Source organism: Pinus tabuliformis, chromosome J (assembly GCF_031772625.1).
Source record: "Pinus tabuliformis cultivar Carrire ecotype Pingquan chromosome J, CPIR1, whole genome shotgun sequence".
NCBI lineage: Eukaryota > Viridiplantae > Streptophyta > Pinopsida > Pinales > Pinaceae > Pinus > Pinus tabuliformis.
Genome location: NC_142295.1, coordinates 1,093,856,452 through 1,093,871,998, shown reverse-complemented (window position 1 = coordinate 1,093,871,998; position 15,547 = coordinate 1,093,856,452). Strand labels below are relative to the sequence as shown.

Below are 15,547 nucleotides of genomic sequence, written 5' to 3'. Positions count from 1 at the left end.
GAGAGGGGAGTAGTTGCGAAGGTGATACTGAAAATAGTCTTGTGTGTTGCACATTGTGTAGGTCACCTAGAGAGGCTTTGCATTAGGTGCTAGATTTTGTTATAACATGATCAATAGTCGAATGTAATGGAGAATATTATAAATTTCCTATTCTTTTGTGAGTCTAGCATCTCTCTTTCGATATTGTCTCAAGTTCTCTTGGCTTCTCATATTGCTTGTTGCTATCCACATTATGATAACTCTCTGTATCTATCTTCATTAATTATGGTTTTTCATGTACTATGCGTTCAGCTTTGGGAGTATCCCTATAAATAACCTCATGGTTAAAAATTCTCTAGAGCTGGATTTAACCTGCATGGACATGTAGTTTTCTAGGTAAATTAAACATACGGTTTCTTGTATTGTGTCAAAAAGCTAAACCTCTTTGTCATATCTTATTGTACTATTGTATTAACTGGCTGCATATAAAGGACATTAAATTTGAGACTTATTTTCTTGTTTCCATCAGTTTATATTTATGATTACTATAGTCTAGCTATTCAAGATACACAATTCTACATTACTTCGAGTCAATGCTTTTGATGATTCTATCACTATGCAGGCTGCACTTTTTTTTGGGGTGGAGAGCCTTGTCATTGAATGCAAAAGCTGGTGTGTTCAGACTTTAAGTTCAAAGAAAATGAAAATATCTGGAGAGCTTTTGAGGCAGTTAATTGAGATTTGGAATTTTGTTGCTGACAGTGGTAAAACCTGTTATCCTTTTCCATAGAGCATTTCTGTTATCAAGATCTTAGGATCATGCTATTATGATTACATTATATGATCCTTATGATTTTTATCATGCTTACCTTTTATTATCATTATTTTAATTTTTGATTAATCATCCCTTATCAGGAAGGATTAAGTTTTAGTATTTGGACATAAATTGCTTGCAGGGTTTCATATCTTTTTGGACCTCTACGCAGAATTCTTAGCACTGAATTTTGTAAGCGTTTTTTAACTACCTGTTTGGTTTTGTCTTTCTATTTGTTTTACTTGTTCTTGGTACTTTGCTTTTTTTCATAGTATTACTAAGGGTATGTCATATATGTAGTGTTAACAGTCAATATGGGAAAGTTTATGCAAGTGACTGTATGAAGGTATATTTATTTCTTGCACTACTGTTCTATTAATTGTATTTCTTTTGGGAAAATGCAGCTTATATTAATGGAAAATAATGATACAGAGCTAATATACAATTTTGTGCGAGTCCACCTAAAGGAAAAGAAAAAGGCCTTTAGGTAACACTATGCCTCCAACTGATAACCTCTTGCATCTCTCCTAGGGAGAGTGGCTTTAAATTTGAACTGTGCAGCTAATTCATCAGACTGACTTTCTATAAATGTAGATATAGAGAACAAAGAACCACCAGAGACGAGCTCACATTGTAGTTTACACAAAGTATACAATGCCAAGCACCTCTAATGTGGAAAGGGCCAATGGAATCGACATCACTCAATAGAGTGGCTTTCCAGAAGATCCAGTGAAAGAACATAAGATGCCAACTGTTCCATACATAATCCCGACATTCTCGAGCACACTTGCAGCCCAAGGAGATGTCTTGAATTATTTCAATCCCTCCACAATGAGGGCATGGAACATCTGTAAACACCATTCGAGACAACCATTTCTTGGAGGCTAAGTTGCACTGAAATGGATATGGATATTGGGGTGGGAACAAATATATATATATATATATATATATATATATATATATATACATATGAGAAAACACCATGAGACACATAATTTATATTGCCATTCATAAATTAGATTTAGAGGCATTCAAGTGATTTATAACAACTGAAATTAGCAAACTCAAATATTGTCATAGACAATATTCTCATATCTTGCTTACCATAGATAAGCCAACCCTTGTCAAGCATTTAATCAGGAATGTGCTGGCTACTTCTAAACATCCACTTCTAAATCCTAAAATTACTCAAATGATGGGTCCAATTGTTAGCATTTTTCAAAAGAATACACTGATTGCCTGTAATGTACTCAGCACCATTTGTAAGAGCTGAGGATACAAGGCAAATCTCGAAAATACAAATTTCAACCCAATTTCTTGCCCTGATACCATATTGTAATGTATCTATTATTCTAATTAACGGCTGAGGATATGGGGCACCTCTTGAAAACACATTTTTCAACACATGTTCCTGCTTTGATAACGTTGTGGTGATATGCTTGGTCCTATATCTAGGCTGAACACAGTTTAAAACTTTGATACCGTAAACCTCACTGTATTGCTATTTAATGATTTATGCATACAAAATGACTATGCAGGTTGATGTAGATACAAATAAATCATGCATTATTAGAGATGCATATTTATACATATAACAGAGCAACATTCAGTTAATTTCATAACCAACATTAAATTAACATAATTACAAGTAACCAATAACACTTGACCACCAACTAGCTGCAAACTGTTACTGCCCAAATTGTACATGTGTGATAAAAGCCACAATCTACAATGCACAGTTTGATGAGAACCTTTTAGGAAGGTCCCCCACTGTCACCTCAGCAGTATTTCCTTTCACTTTAGGCTAGTTCTCCTCCAACTCCTACTAGGATCACTAAGGCTTAGTCGAATGAACACAAGGTGATTTTTTTTTTTGCATCCCAGAGGAACCCAACAGTCCGCCTGACATGTAGCTACTAGTAAACCTTTGGGGATCTATGGCCTGTTCTCCTCTCCGTAAACTGTGTCACAACTGGGAGGATTTGAACCTTGGATCTCTCAATTTTCTCATGTTAATTTTAGGTATGTTCTATGCTGAGAGCAAATTTACTTCAATTTTCCATATTAGCCCAATATCAATTCCATATTAGCAATCACATTTAGCATGATAGTAAAATGCAGATAGAACATAAACATAAATCGAAGAAAACAAGCCAAGACAAGAGGACACAAGATGTGGCGCCAGCCAGGGACAAACCCCAATGTGGGGAAACCCTTGATCAATTCTTCTTATGTTTTTCAATAGTTCAGCAGAAAGAGAGATAGTACATATACATCAGAAGTCAACATTTTGACTTATCAAAATAAGAGAAGACATCATCCCTATGAAGATAACACATGCGGTAGTTGATCTGAACTCAGGTGAAGGCATACTGCTTCAACTGATCCTTCAAGCTGACTCCATTACCGTGCTGCACCCATCGCTGTACTACACCTCATCATCATGCTGCACCTGACACTGTGCTGCACTCAATCACTATGCTGCTCCCATCACTGAGCTGTACCTCATCATCATCATTAAGCTGCATCCTTCATGCTGCACTATGCTGTACCCTTCATTGCACTATGCTATAACCAAAGGCATACTACAATACATCATCATCATGCTGCACCCATACATTCTTGCTGCTGCTATACATCCGTGCCCATCATCATTGTGCTGCACCATGCAACACCCATCTTCACTGTCACCTATACGCTGCATACTGTTACTGTTCACTATGTTGCACCATCACACATTCAATGCACACCAGCCTTAGCTGCTTGCTATAGATTACAGCCTAGCAGAGCAGATAGGCTATAGTAGCAGACTCCTTCAACATGTCCCATTCATGCAGTGATCCATTCATCCTTCAAACAACAACTTCATAGCTTCATCTTATAGGATACTTATGCCTAGGATATCATACCAAAACATAACCATGTTGTCTCCAACAGCAAGTGGCTAGATGACTGTGCAAGACTTCTTTTAGGACAACAACCAACTGCTTGTGACCTTCCTCCTATAAACAACGTGTATGGTCTACCTCGAACAGTCCTCAACTGCGGATTGGATTCTTTCATGGACTGTGTATGCTTCTCTTTCTTGACTGCGTTAGGGCTTGTCAAGGGCCTCCCCTTGCTGCGTCTAAACCCTTTATGAATGCGCCCTAGGACAACGTATTATTGTTGTATATAAGTGTCCCTTCTTGTTGCCTTAAGTGCTGTGGCTAGGAGACTGTGTTTACTTCCTTATTGCGGCTAGGGTAGGATAGATCCTCCATGACAGCGTTAAGCATTAGGACTTCACGACAGTGTTTAGCATGATCTCTTCATGACAACGTTTAGCATTAAGATGACAACGTTTAGCATCAGGACTTCATGACAACGTTTCAATTAGAACAACAGTTAGGGCATATAAGTAGGGCTTTTTCATTTCCGCATATAGGGCTTATTTCCATGCCAACGTAGGTGTTTCTCCATGATAACAATAAGGCTTCTTCCATTGCTGCATTAGGCTTCTCCATTAGGGCATCGTAGAGCCTTCTCCATCACAGCTTCTAGGGCATCTCCTATTAGTGCAGCGTATCACTTAGGGCACTCCCTCTAGATCTCATCTTCATCAAATCCAAAACAGAACCAAGAGATATCACAAGACTGTGTGACAAATGACTTAAAGTTCTCTTCTAGTTATACTAAAACATGGAGGATAAGTGGGGGCAATTTGGTTGCTAGCCGACTTTGACAAATTGTACCATAACACAAATAAATTCATATCTCTGTGAATACATGTTGGAATCGGATGATCTTTAGATCAATCCTACACCTCTCGACGAGAGGAATCCAAGAAAAATATCAGCTGCCATAAATAAGATTACCCACATGGAGTTTGGCCCTAGTTTCCAATTTTAACACTCCCTCTCAACTAGGGAGAATTCCATTTGCTAATCCATCTGCTAGACTGTACTATCTCTGCCATCAGTTCCTTGCACTGCTCTGCTGAACTATGAAGAAGAAGAAATGATCGAGAATGTATCATACCATCCTTTACTGACCCGAAGTCAGTCCCATATAAAAGAGTGTCTCATAACACTCTTATTGATCCGAAATTAGTTCCAAACAAAGAGAGTTTATCATACCACTCTTACTGATCCGAAATCAATTCCAAAAGAGAGTGATTTATATCACTCTTACTGACCTGAAGTCAGTTCCAATTGATCTCAGATCAATGTCATCCTAGAATAGGGAGTACGGTAGATACACGATGCGTCCATCGGTACTACTATGGTCCCTATCCTCATTTCCCTACTCATTGGCCAGATGAGAGGTACTTCCCATGAGTCCCAGACTGCATGGGTAGGATGTCTCAGTAGGAGGAGGATGAACCACTCATCTTGCCTACATGTCGCCATGGGTATCCTAGGATAAGGCTGAACCACTCACCCTATGACTGTGTCTCAACAGGAGAAGGATGAACCACTCATCCTACCTACATAGCAGACCACTAGGGGAAGGCTGAACCACTCACCCTATGGTTGCTCATGGCTCCAAGATGTACCTCGAAGCCCCCCGGAGCTCCCAGAGCTCAAGGTCCATATCATACAGGACCCTTAGGAGAGAGTCTCTCCACGACTCCTAGTCCTCGGAAAGTCAAGAATTTGACCTTGCCCAGGGGTTTCGACAGAATATCGGCGACCCGCACATCAGTCCTAATGCGATGGAGCTTTCTTGCTCCTCGATGTACCATATCCTAGATAAAGTGGTACCTGATGTCTATATGCTTGGAGCGATCATAGAACATCGGATTCCTCAACAATCGAATCCCCCTCTGGTTGTCACAGAAGATCACGGTGGTATCCAACACGTGTCCAAATAGCTCACTGAAGAGCTTCCTTAACCAGGCAGCTTCACATGAGGTCATACTCGTAGCTATATATTCAACCTTAGCGGTGCTCAAAGCAACCAACTTTTGCTTCCTTCTCATCCAGGATATCAAAGTAGAACCCAAAGAGAACCGACACCTAGAAGTGCTCTTCTGATCCTCCGCATTGCCTGCCTAATCAGCATCAAAATAATCATGTAGCGTCACATTTCCGACAGTGTATCTCAGTCCATGAGAGATTTGTGCCCTGAAGATATCTCAAATGATTCTTGGCACCAATCAAGTGAGGCTCAACCATATATGAGCTCAACATGCTAACTGAAAAACATATATCCGAACGAGAGTTTACCAAGAACATCGATGCTAGAATGAGTTTATGAAACTCAGAGGCATTTCCCAAATCAGGTCCGGCATCACTACCGCATAACTTCTTAAAGTTAGGCTTCATCGAGGTAGTCATGGGCTTGCAGTTCACCATTCCAAATCCGGAATCCAACTCCCTCTTACTTTTGCAAATGAGAGGGTCTGCACTTGTTAGAAAGAGGTCGTCCTCATAAGGTGCCAGTATGAGAGGTCTATCATCCACAACCTTCAAGCAATGGTTTGGATCGACTTCACTCCTAGTGAATCTCAGCTTCATCAGATAGTTGTTTATTTTTTCATAACAAGCCTGGGGTGCTTGCTGCAAGCCATAGAGGGCTTTCTTCCACCTGCATACATGAGATTCCTGATCATGAATCTCAAACCCCTCAGGTTGTTCCAAATCTGTGAACTTGCTATATGAGGGGAATGGTCCCCTTGCAGTGTTGCGGGGGAGCGCCCCCCCCCCCCCTCGCTCCCGCTCCCGATCTGCGCTCCGGGCGGGAGCGGGTCGGGCGATTTCGGGAGCGCGCTCCCTAAAATTTTTTTCGCTCCCTGCCTTTTCGGGAGCGTTTTGCCTTTTTTGCATTTTTTTTTTGTAGTAATGTTCGAAATGCAATTTTTTTTGAAAGAAACAAATAGTTTTTGAGTGGGGCAACTTAATGATCAAGTCTAGGCCCTAGTATTGATATGCTATTCATGGTAATGTTAAATTCTTAAAGTAAAAGTGACATTTTCTTTAATTTTCATTTTCATCCTAAGTTGCACGAAACGGGGAAACGGGGAAGCGACACGAAACGCGGAAGCGAAACGAAACGCGACCTCCCCGAATTTTGGAAACGGGGAAACGCGAATATATATAATAATATATATATATATATATATATATTAAAAACATTTAAAAATTATTAATATATATATGTGCAAGACTGCAATCATAAAGCATTAATGATACATTTACTTAAACATTTTAACATTAAGATTAAATTTACATCACAATGATCACATTTACTCATGACTCATCACATAATGAAAATAAAAATATAGGAACTGGAAAATCCAAAATCAGCCTTTATTTATATTAGTATATGAGGCTGCAAGTACAATAAAGACTATAAGGCTGCAAGAACTATAGAGACAAGTCACAAAAGACTAATCCTCATCATAACAATCCTCATCAAAAATAGAAGCAGCAGAATGCTCAACAGTGGATGGTGGTGCTGAAGAAGATGATGCACCAATTCCACTTCCAGAATCCTCCTCAATATTCAGGGCAGCAAGAGAGAGATCCAAATCAGGATTTTCTGCATCCACATCCCATTCTTTAGAAGGACCACTGTTGTATTCTGGACCCCTACGAGATGCAAGGCGAAGGTTGGAGTGCACATAAACAAGATCCTCTGCTTTCTGTGAGCCCAACCTATTGCGCTTCACAGAATGAATAAAACCATAAGTGCTCCAATTCCTTTCTGCTGATGAAGAGCTTGCCACTTGTGAAAGAATACGAATGGCAAGGCTTTGCAAATGTACACCATTTGCTCCATGACAAATCCACCACCTAACTGGATTCATGGTGCTTCTCTCCGCCAAAGCTGATATATCTGCATAATCATCTATTCCTGCAGCAAAACTGGCAAATTCCTCCTTTACCTCCCTATGTAGGTGAGAAGGAAACATTCTCATTAGTGCTTTTTTCACCCCATTAGCCACCTCTCTATCCTTATGGGGTGCCTTCCTCTTCCCATTGCTTTTAGCAATAAGCTCCTCATCATAAAATTTGGGGTTCAAAGCATGTGCTAAAGTGTGCAATGGTGTATTGAAATTGTTCCACCGGTCAACAATGATTTTCTTGATCAAACCAGCAAAATGATCATCAACAAACAGAAGTTGTGGAGACTCCTGCGAAATGATTTCCATAGTTTTCTCAACCATGGAATCCATGCCATCATATACCTCTCCCAAGAAAGGTTGGTCAGTGTCAGCACTCCGGAGAAGCTCAAATGCAGGGGTTGTGAACTTTAGCAAGAAATCTACCTTGCTCCACCAATCCTCATCAAGGCACAATCTACGCACCATAGATCCCCGCTCTGAATCTGCTTGTCTCCACTCAATCCACAGTTGACTCACCACCATAGAAACTAATGCATGCTTAACCTCAACAAGGCGGCGCAACATCACGAAGTTTGAGGCATATCTTGTCTCAGCAACTTTTAACAACTCCAATTTGGAGTACTCTCGAAATATGGCCTGAGACTGGTGGTGGTTGGTGATGAATTTGATAATCTCCCTTGCATCCCCTGTGACTTCCTTTATCCAGGAAACTTTGTTGTCGATCTCCTCTAAGATCAGATTCAGATTATGGACAATGCATGGTGTCCAAAATATGTTGTCATACCTCCCCTCAATAATCAAACCTGCAGCTTTGCAAACTGGTGCATTATCCGTGATAACTTGCACCACCCTATTAGCCCCTATTTGTTCAATAGCTTTTATAATAATATCAGCAATGAACTGTGCATCTTTCACCTCTCCTGAGCAGTCTTCTGCCTTGATAAACATTGCTCCTTTGGGGGAAGTGGCAATGATATTTATCAATGGTCTGCGCCTCATATCTGTCCAACCATCTGAGACTATGGTAACCCCAGAGCTACTCCAGGAAGAACGAATTGGAGCTAAAACGTCCTCCACAAGTTCCTTCTCATTTTTGAGAAGCTGGGTTCTGACTTTCTCATAGTTGGGCCCCTTGTACCCTTGAGGAGCTTTGTTAACTGCCCTCAACATATCTTGCCAGTAAGGAGAGCGAACAACATTGAATGGGATACCACATGCATAAATGCACCTGGCAACTCTGGAATCAGCTTCTTCTCTTGCTTGCACATTCACCAATCTAGCAATTCTGCTATCCTGAACTGATTGGGATGCCCCTGAGCCTCTGGTATGTTTGGGTGCTGCTTGTTCATGTTCTTGACTGTGACCCAGACCACCTCTCCTCTTTCTTGCTTCAACTACAATCCTTGGCTCAACGTTAGATGTAGCCTGAGTATGCTCATCATGCCTCCTCTTAGTACCATCCGCCTCATCTTGCTCTCTTTGATATGCCCTCCTAACCAACGGGTCTACTGTTTTTGAGCAACCCACAATCCCCTGTCCTCCTCCATGCAACAGATGCGCCTTCACTCTTGGGTAGGAGCCCTTGTACGTAATATTGCAAAGAGTGCATCGCCATTCCCATGAGCCACCACCTCCACATTTTTGAAGCTTCACCACATGCCTCCAAAGAGGATAATATTCAGCCCTTGGGTTGGCCCTAGGGTTTGAAGTTGCAGCTGCACTTTGGCTGGAAGCCATTGCTGCAAAAATAAATTAAAAAAACAAATCTGTAAATAATAAATTTATAAAAACGTTTTTCATATTTTTGGCTGTATAAACCCTAGAAAAATTAAAGAAATAGTAAGGAAAAAACTAAGAAATAAATGTGGCTTACCCAAATGAATTATCTGTGGCTGAATCTACCCTAAAATGCCAGAAAAGAGGAGAAATATGGCTGTAGCTGAGCCAAATCTGCTGCAAAAATAAATTTAAAAAACAAATCTATAAATAAAAAACGTTTTTCAGCAATTTAGCTGCATAAACCCTAGAAAATTTGAAGAACTAGTAAGAAAAAACTAACAAAATGAATGTGGCTTACCCAAATTAATTTTCTGTGGTTGAAACTACCCGGAAATGCCAGAAAAGAGAAGATAAATATGGCTGTAGCTGAGCCAAATCTGCTGCTACAGAAATCTCTTGCTGAAATCTCCTTCTCTTGCTGCTGAAATCTCTTTCTCCCGCTGCTGAAATCTACTTTGCTCAATGCTCAAAACACCAGCTACTAAAACAACTGCCAATCTCCAAGAGAAACTCAGAAACTCCTTGCTGAATAGTGTGATGAGAGAATGAGAGGCCCAGCTCTTTTATAACTTTAGAAACGCTTTCTAGAAGTGATTAGAAACCCTAACCTAAACCCTAAAGTAATTAGAATTTTTTTTTTTTAACCGACAAGTGTTTTTTAAAGGAAACGGGGCCCGTACGGCGGGGAAACGAGTTTCCGTCCGTACGGGCGCGTTTCCATCTCGGGAAACGCGCCCGTACGGACGGAAACTCGTTTCCCCGCCGTACGGTACGGGGAAACCCGTTTCCGTTTCGTTTCCTGGAGGAAACGGCCCCCTGCCCAGCGTTTCCTGCAACTTAGTTTTCATCCTTTTACTTAAATTTTTAACATTACCATGAAATGACTCAGGATGTTTGAGAGTGGTTTCGTCCTCATTGGATTTCATATGGAGAAAGTAGAATTTTAGATTTCATTCAAAATCCAGCAGACTTATCAGTTTTTCAGGATTTAAGGATTGGGGGATTGCAATGTTTCCATTGAATTTTGTCATGTATTAGGGTATGGAACTCATATTTAATCAAGAGTACCAATCCCTCTATGTACCTTGATGTTAGTGACATTGGTTGTCGAACTCCTCTATCATGACCCTTCTAAAAATGTACGCATCACTCAAACAAAATCTTGACTTGACATGCTATGCTTTTTCTATCTTATGTTAATGCTTAGAGGGTGATATTAATGACAAAGATCCCTATACAGATACAAAGGTAATGACAAAGATACCTCTGGATATTAATGCTTGGAGGGTGATATTAATGACAAAGATCCTGATTTTGCAACAAGACTAAAAAATTAGACATTTCTCGTGATGGCAAGAGGCCCAAGCATAAGAAATAGATAATAGATTTACTTCTCTTCTCTAGTTTCTAGTAGCTTTTATAACTATTGACTCTTTCATATTTATTATGATATTTTTTTAAACAATATATGACAATTTAAGTTTGAAGTTGGCAATTATAACTCATTAGTAATGAATTATGAATATGATGCTTCATGAAAGTTCAAAGTTGTTTCATTTCGTTTCATTTTATAACATTTCATTTCATGTTAGATATTATTTGTTGTAATGGTTACACTTAGCTTACAAGTACAACTTTGGTGATCAATGATGATAAATGTTATATATTGAATTTTGAAAGCTTGAAACTTTAAGATTGATGAATCATGAGACTCAATATGTTGTATGTTACTATGTTACTAACTTGCGGATGTGGTTGATGAAGATTATAACTTCTAGATGATTATTGTTATATGGTTCAATCTATGCTTTTTTATGTTTTTTATATCTAATTCATCATTCTACATGTTTTTGTTGACATATATGTATCAAAAATTAAAAAATATAAAAAATATATATATTTTTAAAAAATCGCTCCGGGATTCGCTCCCAAACCGGGAGCTTCTGAAAATGGTCGCTCCCGCTCCCGCTTCCGCTCCCGCTCCCCGCTTCCGCTCCCGCTCCCAAGTAACATTGTCCCCTTGTAAGTTTTCCTTCAGTACATCTCGGACATGTACCTCCATGCTCTTCTTGAATTCAAGCATCCCTGTCACCATCTAACTCACATCGGGTAGTGTCCCATAATAAGCTGGCCTCTAGTGCTATAGAAGAGATGTGTCAACTTGATACAAATTGCCAACCCTGAACTCAAAAGCATTTTTTAAGAATTCCTTATCCACACATGTGCCTTTCCATTGATGAATGCCACCTTGAAACCTTTGATTTCCATTGCCGAAATGGACACTAGGTTCTTCTTGAGACCAGGTACATAAAGAACTTCTTGTAAATGAATCGTGTTACCCTTATTCAATTGAGGGGTAACAATCCCTACACCCTTTCTAGGATAGGTGGCATTGACTCCAAGTATAATCTCCACGATTGTTTCATTCTCTATCAAATTAGAGATCTATCTGATGAAGTGCCTTGAAGCACTACTATCAATAAGCCAGATTCCCAAAGAATCTGGAGGAGAAGTAGTGGAGAGAGCCATTATAAGATAATACTCCTTTAGCTTATTAGAAATAATATTTGATTCTTCATACATGGAGTTCCTTGCTTTCTTTGAAGAGGCGACCATTTTCTTGATGACCTGCATTCCCTTTTCCTTTTCCATTGTGCCTGTCATTCCTCTGATCATTGAAGATGCCCCTTGAATGATTGTTATCATCATCAAGTGTTGTGTTCCTTCTATTCAGACACTCCTTCGCATGATGGCCAAACTCATTGGAGGCAAGGCATCTGGACTTCCACCCTTAGAAGCCTTTCCTTCCACCCTTAGATCTGGACTTCCTATTGAAGTGACCTTTAGGTAGGCCACCAGATGCTTCTGTTGCGCCACTCTGATAATCTTCTTTGATTCGACTTTCCCCTTGGTAAATTTGAAGAGGGATGAGGAACCCATTGAGTCTTTTGACCTTGTCCAACTGTCTTCGGTGATTGCTTTCACTCTTGCTTGGGCTTTGTCTTCACCTCAGTTTTGATACCATGTTAATTTTAGGTATGTTCTATGTTGAGAGCAAATTTACTTCAATTTTCCATATTAGCTCAATATCAATTCCAGATTAGCAATCACATTTAGCATGATAGTAAAATGGAGATAGAACATAAGCATAAATCGCAAAAAACAAGCCAAGACAAGAGGACACAATATGTGGCGTCAGCCAGGGACAAACCCCAATGTGGGGAAACCCTTGATCAATTCTTCTTATGTTCTTCAATAGTTCAGCAGAGAGAGAGATAGTACATATACATCAGAAGTCAACATTTTGACTCATCAAAATGAGAGCAGAGATCTTCTCTATGAAGATAACACATGAGGTAGTTGATCTAAATGTAGGTGAAGGCATACTGCTTCAACTGATCCTTCAAGGTGACTCCATCACCATGCTACACCCATCATTGTGTTGCACCTCATCATCATGTTGCACCCAACACTGTGTTGCACTCAATCAGTATGCTACTCCCATCAATGAGCTGTACCTCATCATCATCATTAAGTTGCATCCATCAAGCTGCTTTTCATCATCATTAAGCTGCATCCTTCATGCTACACTATGTTGTACCCTTCATTGCACTATGCTTTACCCAAATGCATACTGCAATACCCAAATGCATATTGCAATACATCATCATCATGCTGGACCAATACATTCTTGCTGTTGCTATACATCCATGCTCATCATCACTGTGCTGCACCATGCAACACCCATCCTCACTGTCACCTATATGCTGCATACTGTTACTGTGCACTATGCTGCACCATCACACACTCAATGCATACCAGCCTTAGCTGCTTGCTATGGCTTACAACCTAGTAGAGCAGCTAGGCTATAGTAGCAGACTCCTTCAACAGGTCCCATTCATGCAGTGATCCATTCATCCTTCAAACAACAACCCCATAGCTTCTTCTTATAGGATACTTATGCCTAGGATATCATACCAAAACATAACCATGCTGTCTCCAACAACAAGTGGCTAGATGACTGTGCAAGACTTCTTTCAGGACAATAACCAACTGCTTGTGACCTTCCTCCTGTAAACAACGTGTAAGGTCTACCTCAAACATTCGTCCTCAACTGCGGATTAGATTCTTTCATGGACTGTGTATGCATCTCTTTCTTAATTGTGTTAGGGCTTGCCAAGGGCCTCCCCTTGCTGCATCTAAACCCTTTATGAATGCGGCTCGGGATTGCATATTATTATTGTATATAAGTGTGCCTTCTTGCTGCCTTAAGTGCTGCGGCTAAGAGATTGTGTTTACTTCCTTACTGCGGCTAGGGTAGAATAGATCCTCCATGACAACATTTAGCATTAGGACTTCATGACAACGTTTAGCATGATCTCTTCATGACAACGTTTAGCATTAGGATGACAACGTTTAGCATAAGGACTTCATGACAACGTTTCAATTAGAACAACAGTTAGGGCATATAAGTAGGGCTTCTTCATTTCAACGTTTAGGGCTTATTTCCATGCCAGTGTATGTGTTTCTCCATGATAACAATAAGGCTTCTTCCATGGCTGCATTAGGCTTCTCCATTAGGGCAGCGTAGAGCCTTCTCCATCACAACTTCTAGGGCATCTCCTATTAGTGCAGCGTATCACCTAGGGCACTCCCTCTAGATCTCATCTTCATCAAACCCAAAACAGAATGAAGAGAGATCACAAGAGTGTGTGTGACAAACGACTTAAAGTCCTCTTCTATTTATACTAAAACGTGGAGGATAAGTGGGGGCAATTTGGTTGTTGGCCGACCTTGACGTATTTAACACAAATAAATTCATATCTCCATAAATACACGTCGGAATCAGATGATTTTTAGATCAATCCTACATCTCTCGACGAGAGGAATCCAAGAAAAACATCAGCTGCTAATCCAATCTACCAGACTGTACTATCTCTGCCATCAGTGCCCCGCACTGCTCTGTTGAACTATGAAGAAGAAGAGATGATTGAGAATGTATCATACTGATCCAAATGGATCCTAGAAGGATCTCTAAGTCTTTAAAACCTCTTAAAATCATGCCAAAGATTGAAATAATTGCATATGAAGAACCCTTAGAATGGCGGAAAACCACTATCGGGAGGCCAAAAACACTTGAAAACAGTGAAAAAATAGAGTATCTGAGGAAGAACAGTGAGTGCACAGTAGCCATCAGATCTAGTCGATCAACGGCCTAGATCTGATTGGCGAATTACAATCGGCGGCGGCAATCAACGGATATCGGTGCAGACTATATAACACTTGCGACGATGACCGACGAAGTCAACTAGGACCGTTGATCAAGCGCGCAGATCGACGGCCCACCTTGCATTGCAGGATCGCTATCGGAGATTACAAAGAGCGCTTGCAATGGCCCGGTGCATGAGCGATATGCGATTAATCGCATCGCGATATCGCAATCGGAGAAACATTATGAAGCAGGACCATACACATGTATATGTGCGATCCGATGAACCGACTGTTTTATCAATATTATTTCATAAGATTTAAGATCTGTAGAAATGCCATTTTTAATGCATTTTCGCAGTTTTCGTTTATTAAACGAAATGCGAAGGATGAAGCACCGATGCGATAAGCCAGACCCGAAAGGGTTTCCTTAAAAGCTATTGTATATTATTTCAAATTCGCCATCAGTCATTTTTACGTTATTTTCACGGTTTTAACGTATTTCTAAAATACAAAGGGGAACCTTGGAGTAGGGCCGAAGCGACTTGCGATAGCAATTGAGGACGGACCCGATAGAGGAATAGATCGTATCTAAGGACTTTTGAAGTCCAAAATGAACTGTGTTTTGGCGGAATTTCACAGTCGTGAATGCATTTTGTGTTAGTAGAAAAAGACCGCGTTTGGGATTCCGAAGGATTTCAAGGGCCTGATGGACCCATTCTGTTACAATATAGGTGGCCACCATCCCTGGAAGTATCTAGCAATGATTGCTAACGCTTGGAAAGGGATCTGAGTGAACAGAGGTTGGGGAGACAGAAAGTCGAGAAGTTGAAACGAACAGGCAGCGCAGTTTTGGCTTTTAAAGCCATAGAAAACAGAAGATAGAGCAGGCAGTGTCGAGACAGAGCTAAGACAGAGACAAAGAGTGATTCAGA

General features: G+C 40.3%; 1 protein-coding gene across 4 annotated transcripts in view; it reads left to right on the top strand.

Annotated features, from left to right (window-relative positions):
- Nucleotides 1-15,547, top strand: part of LOC149230846 (ubiquitin-protein ligase) — a 439,935-nt gene that overhangs the window by 101,554 nt on the left and 322,834 nt on the right. For all 4 annotated transcript variants that reach the window (XR_016248031.1, XM_089379065.1, XM_089379067.1 and 1 more), the window contains exons 4-5: nucleotides 602-743; nucleotides 936-985. Coding sequence is in view for 3 of the 4 variants with exons in the window: in XM_089379065.1 (XP_089235191.1) it covers nucleotides 602-743; nucleotides 936-985 (192 nt within the window). In the remaining variant the exon portion in view is untranslated. The remainder of the gene's footprint in view (nucleotides 1-601; nucleotides 744-935; nucleotides 986-15,547) is intronic.